The sequence below is a fragment of the Prionailurus bengalensis genome, chromosome A1, assembly GCF_016509475.1.
Source record: "Prionailurus bengalensis isolate Pbe53 chromosome A1, Fcat_Pben_1.1_paternal_pri, whole genome shotgun sequence".
Classification (NCBI taxonomy): Eukaryota; Metazoa; Chordata; class Mammalia; order Carnivora; family Felidae; genus Prionailurus; species Prionailurus bengalensis.
Window position 1 is genome coordinate 25,011,002 of NC_057343.1, and position 14,914 is coordinate 25,025,915.

General features: G+C 37.6%; 1 protein-coding gene across 17 annotated transcripts in view; it reads left to right on the plus strand.

The window, feature by feature from the left end:
- Positions 1-14,914, plus strand: part of ZC3H13 (zinc finger CCCH-type containing 13) — a 103,061-nt gene that overhangs the window by 49,871 nt on the left and 38,276 nt on the right. For all 17 annotated transcript variants that reach the window (XM_043578863.1, XM_043578919.1, XM_043578895.1 and 14 more), the window contains one exon: positions 13,953-14,263. In XM_043578863.1, coding sequence (XP_043434798.1) covers positions 13,953-14,263 — 311 coding nt within the window. The remainder of the gene's footprint in view (positions 1-13,952; positions 14,264-14,914) is intronic.

Consider the following 14,914-nt stretch of genomic DNA (forward strand, 5'->3'; position numbering starts at 1 on the left):
AAGAAAAAAAATGTAACTCTTTAGAGGGCTCTCAGTCTCTTTTCTTCTTGAGTTACAGCATGTTGGAGAATGCACCAGCCTTGAAATTACACAAATAGGAACTTGTATCTTGGCTCTGCCAGTTACATGATGTGAGACGCTGAATAAGTTGTTTTCTCTGAGCCTCTCTTTCTTCAACTGTTAAACATGCCTGATATAGCCTCATAGGGTTGAGGTGAGGATGAAATGAGATAATGCTTTAAAAAATAAGCAAAGTACTTAATAAATACACTGTGTCTTCCTACTTTAATGGTAAATTACAATGTAGTGATATTTAAAAATACCTTTCCATTTGCAGGTTTTCACCTAAAAATGTAGCCATAAAGATATCCTTTTTTTTTTTTTCCCCTGATGCTTATGCACGATCCTATTTAGAATCAGCTGTTAGTAATAAGGGCTTAATATGGGGGCGGGGGACTTAAGTACCTAAAGCCATAGTGTCCGAACTTGAAGTCTATCGAGAAGTATTAATACCTGATTTCAATCCCCAGATTTTCCTATCTAATTAGTATGGAGAGCTGCCTTGATGTCTAGATTTTTAAAAGCTCATTGGGTAATTGTAATGTTCATCAAAGTTTGGGAACATTAACTACATACATTGGAATTTATTTTCTCATTTAAAGAAATTCAGAGGAAGGCAGTCCAAGACCGATAACACTGCTCGTTCCACCCAGTCATTGGGGATCCAGGGTAGTAGCTGTCTTCCTTTTGCATGCTTCCTTTTTCAGGGTTATCCCATGATCTAATGTGACTGCTGATGACTTAGGCTTTCCATCCATATTCCAGGCAGGAGAAAAAATGAAGGGAAGAAAGCCTTAATTTTCCTGGAAGTCCCACACACTATTTCCTGTTACATCTTAATTGGCCAGAATTTAGTTTCATGGCTACATCTAGAGAGGAGGGTGTCTTAGAAATGTAATCCTTTAAACAAAAAAAAAAAAAAAGAAAAAGAAAGAAAGAAATGTAATCCTTTAGCTGAGCATATGGCTGACCCAAATAAAATTGGGTTTACTAAAGAGCAAGGAGAGAATGGATTGGGATAGCTGGTTGCAGTCTCTGCTACATTCATGCGATGCCATTTCTGTTCATTGTTTTTAAGTACCATTCTTCTTAATTAAGTAGCAAGATTATTAGAGTTTTAAAAGCAGCATTACCTGACACTTTATCTGGGGTGCTCTGTGAACTGATATTTGTAATATTATTCGGGATAAATTACCTACCTAGTAAGCAGTTAACTTAGCCTTATAAGTTCAACAAAACCCAGTCTTTTCCCAAAAAATAGATTTTGGCGATAAGCTTAGTCCTTTCCTTGTCTTGATAAGAGATCATCTTGTCATACTTAGGTGAGTCGATTTTTTTCTCTCCCATTATGGTGACTTGACTTAGAAGAACCAGAATGACCCTGTGAACTGTTGCTAGGACCTAATATCGTGTTAAATATATATATTTAATATCGTGTTAAATAACACTACCGAATATCGTGTTAAATATTCTTGCTCATTTACATTTTAAGAAGTCTTTTGGGGCATCTGGGTGGCTCAGTCGGTTAAGTGTCCGACTCTTGACCTTGGCTCAGGTCATGATCTCAAAGTTCGGGAGTTCAAGCCCCACCTTAGGCTCTGTGCTGACAGAGCTCTCTCTAAAAATAAATAATAAACTAAAATTTAAAAAAAAAGTCCCAAATAACCTTGAAAAAAGAAGTCTTTATTCTTTAATGGTTCTTGGTATTCTAATTTTGTTATTTTGACCCAGAAATCTCTGAGACATGATTTTTAACGTATGTCCCTGGTACTTCACCATTGAAATGGTAACATATTTTGTATTATGAGAAACTGTGTACTACACAGGTTGATTTTTCATTTTCCAGTGTTTCTGGTGGCTGTCTCCACCAGGAGCAACAAGGTATATGTAGGACTTACCTGTTACTTAGTGTATAGAAAAATCTTAACTTGGTTTATTTTGTTTATCTAAAGAAACAAGGCAGCAGAGTGGGTACTGCTTTAGTGGGTACCTGAATTGCATTGGAGTTCCGAAGCCATATATTGCAAAGTTGAGAAGGGCCATTTTGATTTAGGAGGAGTTCGTTTAATTTACAGGGGTCTTTTTTGAGGTGGATCTATTATTTTAATATATCTCCATTACTGTGAAAAGAGAACTTATTCTCAAATGAAATATTGAATTAAAAATCTTTGTCATGCTTTCAGATTGGTGGGGTATGTAATTAAAGGTTAGCATCTAAATTCCTTTTGGAGAAAATTGCCCTTTAAAATTAATGTAGATGGGGGCGCCTGGGTGACTCAGTTGGTTGGGGATCTGATTTTTGCACAGGTCATGATCTCACATTCCGTGAGTTCAAGCCCCACATCTGGCTCTGCACTGACAGCTCTGAGCCTGGAGCCTGCTTCAGATTCTGTCTCTCTCCCTGTCTGCCCCTCCCCCACTCGCACTCTGTCTCTCTCTCTCAAAAGTAAAATAAAAACATAAAAAACATTGTTTTAAATTAACTTAGATCTTGTAATGAGCTTATTCGGAATATTCTGGTTATCAGGATGTGTTGTGCTTAAGTGAAAGTATGCTGATTTATTTATTCAGTTATTGGGTATAGGGGTAGGCATTGTTCTAAAAGTTGGTGATGGAGCAGTGAACAAAAATGTTCTCAGAAGTTTTGTTTCTACAGGTAGAAGTAATATAGTAATCACGTGTATAGAAAATAACATTTCTCTGAATATGGACATTTTTTATTTTTCCAGGTAGAACTCGGAAGGCCTACTGGGTATAGGGGATTGCTTACATTTCTTAAGGATGGTTCCCTACTTAGTTACTAGAAGAGTATGCGTATGTGTGGGACAGGTGGTGCAACAAGACCATATGGTCCTATGACTTAAGTCCTTCTCCCTGTCTTCCGGGTCTCGTCTGAAGTCCACAACCTTCTACATCAAGGGCTCCTAACCTGAGATCCATTGGTAGATTTTAGGGAATCTGCACATTTCTTGATTTGTGGGTATAATTTTACTGGCGTGTGTTTTGGCGAGAGGGAAAGTACCTATTCCTCCCAGATAAATTCATGATTTTCCCCCTCTCTTTGCCACTCATCTGGCACTTGAGGATTTGAGTATCTTCCCCCCGCACCTTCATTAGCCACGTCAACCGTGTTAAGAATATACTCCGTTCCCAGAATATTTGTTAATTTGAATAGCACTATATTCTGTCATGTTTTGAAGAGAATAGTTTGGAGGCCATGGTTTTATTTTTTTTTTTTTAATTTTTTTTTTCAACGTTTTTTATTTATTTTTGGGACAGAGAGAGACAGAGCATGAACGGGGGAGGGGCAGAGAGAGAGGGAGACACAGAATCGGAAACAGGCTCCAGGCTCCGAGCCATCAGCCCAGAGCCTGACGCGGGGCTCGAACTCCCGGACCGCGAGATCGTGACCTGGCTGAAGTCGGACGCTTAACCGACTGCGCCACCCAGGCGCCCCTGGAGGCCATGGTTTTAGAAGAATGTTTCTAATCAGTGTCTTCCCATTTGACAGGTAGACTTTACTCAACTATGATTTATTTATGCAACATCGACTAAAACCTGAATACCACTTGTTTATCCAAAAAAAAAAAAAAAAAAAGCCTTCCAGGTTTTACTACTCTACTTTTAGAAAAATGTAGCAATTTCCCATTACATTTTTGTAAAATAAACTTTCCGTGACCTGCTCTGTACAGAAGATGGTAACATCTTGTGATTACCTGGAATTCAACTAAATCATTTTTATTCTGTAATTTGTTTTAGAAGAGGTGTAGTACACAGAAAAATTATGTTCAAATTACATATTTAGTAAGAAAATCACTTTTGAAGGGAATATTTTGTGAGTATGAATATTCCTAACCTGTAACATCTAGATAATCCTAAAGTGGATATTTACAATGATGTTTCACTGGGCTTGTAATACTTTTCATCAGTGAAAATCCATATTCTGTATACATTGCTGAATAAGGAGAGTGAACCAAATTATTAGTGTACTTTAAGAACAAAGGCTTAAACAAGGACAAACTTTTTAGATTAGTAGTTAACCAGAGGACTTAGCTAGCAATTGTATATAGCCCGTTCTGCTGGACATTTGGTTAAATATGGTTTTATTGATGGATAGTAATATGTCTTAATCAAGTTGTAGGATGCAGAATTTTGTGTTAAATGAGAAGAATGTAGCTAATCACTTAAAAAAAAAACAACACTTCATTATAATTACCTGAATATAGAAGTCTACTTCTTGATAATACAAATGCTTGCATGATGAGTCTTCCCCAGATTTCAAAGACAGATCTCATCATTCAAAACTTGTTGGCTTTGACTTCAATTTAGTAGAATAAGCAGATTATCATCAAATTGACAATCTTATTTCCCCTTTCAGTGATTGCACACATTTATCAAAATAATTAAATCAAAATGTTTCAGACCTTTGACAAAGAATGTTATTTACTGGATTTATTCAGTATTTACTATTCATGTATAGATACCATGGTCTGGACTGGCACATCTCATCCTGTGGCCATGAGCCATAGGATAGGGAATAGTCCATTTGTTCACTGAGCATTTTCTATAGACTGAAGTATAGTTGTTGTTTTTTAATTTTAATGTTTATTTTTGAGAGAGAGAGAGAGAGAGAGAGAGACAGAGTACAAGACGGGGAGGGGCAGAGAGAGGGAGACAGAATCTGAAGTAGACTCCAGGCTCTGAGGTGTCAACACAGAGCCCGACACGGGGCTCGAACTCACAGATCACAAGATTACAACCTGAGACAAAACTGGACACTTAACCAACTGAGCCACCCAGATGCCTCTGAATTACAGTTTCTTGAGTAAATGTGCACTAATGTTGCTTGGCTATATATAGAGGATGGAAAAATACTACACTAACGTTACTGTACTAACTGTACTGTACTAACGTTACATTTCACACAGAAAAACATAGAATCATATAATGATCCCTTCATGTCCATCTTGTTTCATCTATACCCCTATATACCTCCTCCTCCATCCAATATTATTTTGAAGCAAATCCCAAACATCTTACTACTTCATCTGTCTATATTGTAGAATATATCTCCAAAAGATCAGTACACTTAAAAATATATAATCAGTACACCAGTATCACACCTAAAAGAAAAAAAGGAGAATAGTATAATTTTAAAATATAAAACTTAGAAGTATTGATGATTTAAATATCTTTTATAACATTTTCCCAATTAAGGGATATTAGCACAGGTAATCATGAAGGATATAAACACTTTTTAATATTAAAATGGAACCTTTGTAGTCAGGTTAGGAATTGCTTATTTGAGGCATTTTTTTTTTCTGCATTTGATTCAACCCTGTGTATAGACCTAAAAAGTGTCTTCATATGAATGTGATTTAGGCTAGAGATACAAAATTAAGGCACTTAAAGAAATATGTAATATAGCTGAATATAATTCTATAATGCACTAAATTTATGGTAGACTTGTGTTAAAAATTAGTTTTATTTATTTTTTTTAAGTAAGCTCTGTGCCCAGCTTGGGGCTTGAACTCTCACCATCCTGATATCAAGAGTCGCATGCTCTACTGACTGAGCTAGCCAGGTGCCCCCAAAATGAAAGGGTTTTATAAATATCAAAATAACGCAGTCACATTGGGGGGAAAATAGCAATTTCACAATTTTTGGTCCAATTGATCCAGTTTTGGGCTTTTGTAGATGGGATATTGGGAAAATTTGTTGAGCTCATTAGAGAGTTACGAAATCTAGAATGGTGTTTATGTCCATACAAATTGTACTTCTGTCTTTTGTCCAACATACTTGGTGAAATTAGAGACTTGAGAAGGAAGTTGTTCTCAAGCAGTTTCAGAGAGGTTTTCAGGAACAGGAGGTAGTTGGGAAGGTTCCAATAATTGGTCCAGTCAGAAGTGTATACCATGGTAAATGGAGGCCAGATATTCAATCGAGTAAAAATGTGGGGCTGCATAGGGGGGTTAATGAAAGGCACCCAGCTGCACCAGCAAAATCTATCCCAGTCTGGCTGTGGTTTGGTGGCATCTGGTGGTAGTTTTTTTCACTGACAGTGAAATGACCTGTGACTGGATAGGACTTTCAGGACAGTGGCAAGGATTTCAAGAATCTCCCTTACTTGGTTACCCATTTTGCTGGCCTGAGCTTAGATGTTATGTCTGAGAAACGAGTCCAGAGCCTTGAGGACTTTTCTTTACCTTCCTCCTTCCCAAGACTGGATTGCTTGCTGTTTCTTACTGTAGTCTGATTTACTCCCTCATCACCTCACCACCCCATCCCATCCCATCCCAGGAGAAAGTGATAACTTTAACTTGCTCCAGCAGGCAGAGGATAGGAGCCAGTTGCCTTCATTCAAATGGAGACATTTGTGTGTTGTCTCTGGCGTGTGTTGTTTCTGGATTTTATTTTATTTGGAATACTGACTCTCTTACTCCTAAAGCTTAAAAACAATCTTCTCATGTGTGCCAGGGATACCAAGTACTTGTCTCTTGTGACTTTCTATCACAATGGCGGGTACAGTTTTTAGTTAAGTCATGTGATTGAGCAAATCTGTGTCAGGCTCTTGAACAAGATTCTGAAAAATTCTATTATCGACTCTTGATTACAGCTCAGGTCATGATCTCATGGTTCATAGTTCAAGCCCTGAGTCAGACTCAGCGCTGATGTTGTAGAACCTGCTTGGGATTCTCTGTCTCCTTCTCTCTCTGCCCCTCCCCTGCTCACTCTTCAATCTCTCTCAAAATAAGCATTTAAAAAAAATTCTTAAGCGATTTAAATGATAAATCTAGGTTTTAATAACATTGAAGGATGTGTTGATTTAAGGATTATCTTAACAGTCTTTATTCTTAAGTTGAGGCTTCTGAAATTTCTTCATCGCAAAATGCAAAATTGAAATTGACCCAGAATTATGAGTACTCAGATTAGGGTTACTTGTTTTATGTAGAATTGGTTAGTTTTCTTGAATCAAATCTGTTTTACAAGTACATTATATATTTATGAGAAGATCTCTTTCAAAAGCTTCCCACAGACAAAAGTATTCTCCTCTTTTTGTAGATTGTTGACTTAAAAACGTTTCCCCTTGCAGGGAGTATTTATCACCTGCTGCAAAGGGACAGCAAACTCTAGGTTTAAAACAAGTCCTCACACAGAAGCATTTTCTCTCTCCATCTGATGTAATTATTTAGACAGGTAAAATCTTGCTAGATTTTTTTTTTATTGAAGGATACTTGACACATAATGTTAATTTAGCTTCATGTGTACAGCACAGTGATTCATCTGCTCTGTACAGTATGCTGGGCTCACAAGCGTAGCTACCATCTGTCACCATACAGCGCTATTTCAATACCATTGATTGTGGCCCTTATGTTGTACCTTTTATCCTTGTGACTTATTTATTCCATAACTGGAAGCCTGTATCTCCCACTTCCTTTCACCCAGTTTGTCCATCTCCTCACTCCTCTTCCCTCTGACACCATCGGTTTGTCCTCTTGAATTTATGGGTCTGTTTCTACTTTTTGTTTCTTTATTCGTTTGTTTTCTTTTTAGGTTCCACACGTAAGTGAAATTAGGTGGTATTCATCTTTTTCGGTCTGACGTGTTGTGTAGCATAATACCTTTCAGGTCCATCCATGTTGTTGCCAATGGCAAGATCTCATTCTTTTTTATGGCTGAGTCCTATTCCATTGCACATATATACCACATCTTCTTTATCTGTTTATCTATTGATGAACAGTTAGGCTGCTTCCATATCTTGGCTATTGTAACTAATGTTCTAGTTAACATAGGGGTGCATATAACTTTTCAAATTCGTGGTTTTGTTTTCTTTAGGTAAATACCCAGTAATGAAATTACTGCATCATATGGTTTTTCTGTTTTTAATTTGGGGTACGGGGGGGGACCTCCATAGTGCTTTTCCGAGTGACTCCACCAGTTTACATTCCCTATCAACAGTGCACGAGGGTTCCTTTTTGTCCACATCCTCGCTAACACTTGTTATTTTCTTGTGTTTTTGATTTCTAGCCATTCTGACAGTTGTAAGGTCATTGTCTCATTGTGGTTTTGAGTTGCATTTCTCTGATGATTAGTAATGTTGAGCATCTTTTCATGTGTCTGTTGGCCAGCTGTATGCCTTCTTTGGAAAAATGTCTCTTCAAGTCCTCTTCCCGTTTTTAATTGCAATTACTTGGTGTTTTTTTGGTGTTGAGTTATATACACTCTTTATACATTTTAGGTAATAACCCCTTACAGGATATATCATTTGCTACAAGTATCTTCTCCCATTCAGTAAGTTGCCTTTTTGTTTTGATGGTTCCTTAGCTATACAAAAGCTTTTTGTTTTGGTATAGTCCCAGTAGTTTATCTTTGCTATTGTTTCCCTTCCCTGAGGAGACATATCTAGGAAAATGTTAAGGCAGATGTCAAAAAATTACTGCCTATGTTTTTTTCTAGAGGTTTTATGGTTTCAGGTCTTTAATCCGTTTTGAGTTTATTTTCATGTGTGGTGGAAGAAAGGGTCCAGTTTCATTCTTTTGCATGTAGCTGTTCAGTTTTCCAGCACCATTTACTCCATTTCCCCATTTAATCTTTTCTCTTTTGTCATAAATTAATTGACCACGTAAACATGGGCTTATTTCTGGGCTCTCTGTCCTGTTCCACTGAACTATGTGTCTGTTTTTGTGCCAGTACCAATACTGTTTTGATCACTATAGTTTTGTAGTATATCTTGAAATCTGGAATTGTGATACCTCCAGCTTTGTTTGTTTTTTTTTTTTCCTCAAGATTGCTTTGGCTATTCAGGGTCTTTTGTGGTTCCATACAAATTTTAGGATTATGTGTTCTAGTTCAGTGAAAAATGCTGTTGGTATTTTGATAGGAATTACATGGAATCTGTAGATTGCCTTTTGAACAATATTAATTCTTCCACTCAATGAGCATAGTAGGTCTTTCCATTTGTTATTTTCAATTTCTTTCATCAGTGTTTTATAGTTTTCAGAGTACGGGTCTTTCACCTCCTTGTTTAAGTTTATTCCTAGGTATTTGATTGTTTTTTGGTGCAATTGTAAATGGAATGGTTTTCTTAATATCACTTTGCTACTTTGTCATTATTGTGTAGAAATGCAATCATTTTCTGTGTAGTAGTTTTTCACCCTGCAACTTTACTGAATTCATGTATTCTAATAGTGTTTTGGTGGAGACTTCAGGGTTTTCTCCTTATAGTATCATGTCATCTGCAAATAGTGACAGTTTAATTTCTTCCTTACCAATTTGGATGTCTTTTATTTCTTTTTCTTGTCTGATTGGTGTGGCTAGGACTTCCAGTGCCATGTTGAATAATAGCAGTGAGAGTGGACATCCTTGTCTTGTTCCTGATCTTAGAGGAAAAGCTCTGTTTTTCACCATTGGATATGATGTTAATTGTGGGTTTGTCCTAGATGGCTTTTGTTATGTTGAGGTATGTTCCTTCAAAAGCCACTTTGTTGAGAATTTTTATCATAAATGAATGTTGGATTTTGTCAGTGCCTTTTCTGCATCTGCTGAGATGTTCATAATGATTTTTATCCTTTGAGATCTTGCCAGATTTTGAATGACACTTCTCTGCCTAAATCTCTTCAGGGATTTTCTTCATGCTGAGAATAAAATCCAGACTTTTACCATGACCTGGATGACTTCACATCATCTGATCTTCTCTCATGTAACTCTCCACTCATAAGTTGAAGTTACCCTTGTCTTTCTGTTTTTCTCATGTCTGGTGATATCTCTTGCCTGCCTTCTTTGTTGTTGCTGAATCCTATGCAAGGCAAGTTCTGTCCCCAGATTTTCAGCTCTTGGTTCAGATTTCACCTTCTCAGTCAAGGCCCTTTCCTTCCAAGCAACCTAAAGTTGTCTGCCTCACATTTATTTTATTTTTTGGACCTAACAGTTTCTGTTTCATTACCCTGTTTTACGAACTTTGTTGCATTAACGAGCTGAAATTGCTTTGCTTTCTTGGCGGTGGTCTACTTCTAGACCATATAGTTAGGACAGACTGGTTTTCAGTCCACTGGCTCTCTTATTTTAGGGGTGTTATCATTAACAGGAAATGAGTTATTATATGGAGAGTACTTAAAACGGTGTCATGTACACAGCAATATATGTGTTACCTGCGGTTATTGTTGGTATTATTATTATTATTATTATTATTATTATTATGTGAGTGGTTTTGTCTGCCTTCTTTGCCTCTGTATTCTTAGTGCCAAAAATAATGCTTGGAGCATAGAAGGTGCTCACTTAATATTTGCTCAGTGAATTAAAATGACTATTTTATATAAGGATATGTTTCTTATGTAAAATAAAACAGCTTAAATATTTCTATGTGTGAAATCCGTATCATGTTATATTGTATTTTACCACAGGAAGCAGATTTTGATAGTGTTCATAGTCCATTTGTGGGGTTTTTTAAAGTATACTTTTTGCATGATGATTTTAAAGGGTGAGTTATAACTGTTACATTATGAAAGCATATTTTCATATTGGAGGAATAGAAACCATCATTGTAGGAAAAAGTGGTATTAGTAATGTTAAGAAAGTGCAGGGTAAACATATTGGTTTGTAGGTAAAATATAGTATCTTGAATGAGAGACATTTTTTTTTAACTTCATAATCTTTCACATTTTTCCCCAAGTGAAATATACCCTAAATATTTTCATCGCATATTGTGTCTTAATTATATCAGCATTAAAAACTTTTTTTATTAGAATTAAGTCAGACTAAAGATTGGCTTTCCCTGTGTGCTATAAATCACAGTACTTTTGCTAACAGTGTGCGGTTTTCTGTTTTAAGGTATATAGCTTCTCTTCATGCAATAAACTCTTCTTTTTTCTTTATTTGAGCTTCAAATATCCCCTCTTTTTTCTCCCTCAGGTGAGAAACAATCCAGTTCCAGAGCCTAAGACTAGTTAATCTAAAATTACTGCTCGTCTAAGTAGAAATGTATTTTAATATATCTCTGCAGTAGTTTAAAAGCCAAAGTACTAATAATTTTCATCAGGTTTCAAAGACAGTTTTATTTCTTAGACTCACACATTTTCTATATGCAGAATGAACATAGGCCCAGGTCCAGTTAGGCTGGCATCCGTAATTTGACCCATACTGTTTTGGTAACAGATCCTCTCTTTTCACTATTCTTTAGTTATCAGACTTTTAAAAGAATAATAACAGGAAGATATAAAGATGCTGTCTTAGCCAACTTGGGCTGTTATAACAAAATACCATAGACTGAGTAGCTTAAACTAAACAGATATTCATGTCTCACAGGTGTAGAGGCTGGGAAGTCCAAGGTTAAGGTTCTGACAGATGAGCTCCCTGGGGAGAGGCTCACTTCATAGACAGCTGTCTTCTCACTGTGTCTTCACAGGGAGGGGAGAGAGAGTGAGCTCTGTTCTCTTCCTTTGCTTGTAAGGACACTAATCTCAAAATGGGAGCCCCACCCATAGGATCTCATCTAAACCAATTATTCCCAAAGACCCTCACCTTCAAGTACTATCACATCGGGGACTTGTGGAAATTGAGGGGACACAAACATTCAGTCCATAACAGATGCTGTTAAATTAAACCAACAGTTTTCTTAATTTTTTTTTTTTTCTTGAAGGCTAGGTAAACAGAAAAATGCTGAAACCACAACTTGATAGCACGTTGGTGCTCTGACCTTAATTTGGTAGGGTGATTATCCCAAGCTTGAACTGAAGTTTTTTAAAACTTCCATCCTGTCAGCACCAAATTTGAATAGAAATGTGATTAGACTGTATTGTGTTTTTTCAGTGATATTATGAACTCTCATTTTTTAAGTTCTGTGAACTAATTACCAAGAGGTATTGCAGACATTCTTGAAACAATTTTTAGTATACTCCATAAGTAAAATTAACCAAAATCTCAGTTCATTGAAGAGCCACATTTTTTATTTTGTCAATTTAGATATTTCCAAATTGACTAGAACCTGATGAAATTGAAATTGGAAAGCACCAAACAAGAACCATTCTGATTCTCAATCTTGCAGTATTTTTCTGTTGACTAAGATGCATTTGAATGTCCATTGATGATAGATGGTTTTCCAAATTTGGGTAAGACTCTGTGAGCATTTCTACTCATACCTATAAGTAAAAACATTTCTGTTAAGAGTCGGTTAAATTACAGTGGCTTATGGCTTATTTTTTTTTTTTAAGAAGAGGAAATAATTTTTATGAAAGACATGAAGGCTTAGTGGAATTGCTGATAACAGGAATATTTAGGTGAATGTCTACTTCCCAAGTAGGGCAGCATGTTGTAGTTAGCTGACTTTTTTTAGTCAGTTATTAATCCAAAAGGTATTTTTGTGTACTTGCTGAAATCCTTGTTCTGCAAAATTCTTTCCAATATACTGGATCACTTTCCTGAGTCAGTAACATATATTTTATGTATTTGAAGCTTTTATTGATAAAAGGTCTGCTAAGGCATCATTGATAAACAGCGTAGTTAAGGGCAGCAGTTCTCAATGAGGGGTGGTTTTGCCTCCCTGGGAACATTTGGCAATGTCTGGGGTAATTTTCGATTGTTAGGAATGGGGGTAAGAGGGAGGTGGTGCTGGCGTCCGGTGGGTAGAAGTCTGGGGTGCTGCTGACATCCTGTGATGTACAGGACACCCCCCCTCCCCACTACAAAGAATTACCGAATACAAAAGGTCAGTACTGCCAAGAGTGAGAAACCCTGGGTTGGGACTGTAGATGCTAAAAACATCTCTATCATAGACACTGAATGTAAATCTAAAACACTTTGACCAGGACTCTAGAATCTTTTGGAACAAACATCTAGTCTTCAGAATGATTGTTTTGAGGAATATACTCATCTGGGTTATGTGGTCTCTGTTATTTTTTAGACATTTCTTTTTAGTTATTGCACAAATGTATGTGTTCCAGCTTTCCATCACACACACATTTTGCATATTCATTGTAGACAGGGCCCAGGACATAACACATTGTAGGAGTGATTCATATGTGCTTTGTGAGGTTATAAGTTGTTTCTCTGACATCAGTGAAAGAAGATTTGAAGGGCATAGAAGAAGCCTTAGATAAACCAAGACTCATGAACTTAATCTGTGCTGGCTAAGAGTGAACATTGGCTATTTAAGATACAGACAGTATGGACAGTATGTCCTTTCCTTCACTGTAGCATTCTTTCCCCATCCTAAATGTCAACCCAGGCTGTGCAGGCTAGGTTTGGCTTAGCCAGTGATAACTTTTCCTTTTCCCTGCAGCCTTGAATTACCAGCCTTTCACAGCCACTTTCTGTCTAGATCTTCTAGTGGGTATTCTCTTCAGCTTTTTCTGGTTTCCTCCCTCCAAGTACCTACTCACACTGTCAGAGATGATCTCTGATAAGAGTGAATTCCATACTGTAAGTGAGGGTAGTGTTCTCCCTACCTGTGCTCAGGGACAATGTTACCTGGAAAAGGAAGTGGACCTTAGAGCCAAAGCTTGGGAGCAAGGCAGTGCATATCTCATCTACAGCTGTTGCCTTGGGCTGACTTAAAATCAGATCTTAAAAAATTAAATTAGGAGCGCCTGGGTGGCTCAGTCGGTTAAGCGTACGACTTCGGCCCAGGTCATGATCTCACGGTCTGTGGGTTCGAGCCCCGCGTCAGGCTCTGTGCTGACAGCTCAGAGCCTGGAACCTGCTTCGGATTCTGCATCTCTTTCTGTCTCTGCCCCTCCTCCATTCGCACTCTGTCTCTCTCTCTCTCTCAAAAGTAAATAAACATTTAGAAAAAAAAGTTAGTATTGTACAGCCCTGTGAATTGAAATTTATCCTGGAATTATGGTTCACACTTTTATCTTTAACATTCAGGTTCTTCATTGTTGCTTTTTTTTTTACAGGTCTACTTCCCCGGTAGGACAGCATCATTCTCCTCTGTCTTCTAGACATCACTCATCTTCCTCACAGTCAGGATCATCTATTCAAAGACATTCTCCTTCTCCTCGTCGAAAAAGGACTCCTTCGCCATCATATCAGAGGACAATAACTCCACCTTTACGACGCTCTGCTTCTCCTTACCCTTCACATTCTCTGTCTTCTCCTCAGAGAAAGCAAAGTCCCCCAAGACATCGCTCTCCAATGCGAGAGAAAGGGAGGCATGACCATGAACGAGCTTCACAGTCTCATGATCGGCGTCATGAAAGAAGGGAAGGTACGTACTTTATCTTGATTTTTTTAGAGTTCTTTAAGTATTTTCTTTATTAAAAAACCGGACATTCAGGTTTATTGTTGTATTAAGGAAAAGAGAAGAACTGTGTTGTAAGTCTTCCATAACAGAAGAGTTCTTGAGGGCAATAGGAGGCACTTTTAATGATACGGGAACATAAGCTATGAAATGTATGGTGTAAATGGGCATTTTCATGTATACTAAGGCGGTGCTTTCTTCCGGTGCTAGACATTTTGGACTGTCTGATTCTTAGAGCATCCCTCTAATTGCTTAGTTGATCCTTTAAAAAAACAAAGATGTGGGGCTCCTGGGTGGCGCAGTCGGTTAAGCGTCCAACTTCAGCCAGGTCACGATCTCGCGGTCCATGAGTTCGAGCCCTGCGTCAGGCTCTGGGCTGATGGCTCAGAGCCTGGAGCCTGCTTCCAATTCTGTGTCTCCCTCTCTCTCTGCCCCTCCCCCGTTCATGCTCTGTCTCTCTCTCTGTCCCAAAAATAAATAAACGTTGAAAAAAAAAATTAAAAAAAAAACAAAGATGTGAACGAAAGAAAAGCAGCAACCCAGGGGGTAGAGTTTGAAAGCATCAGACATTCATAAAGAGGTAAGGGCTGGGGGACCATTAAGAAGGTCTGTGTAAAC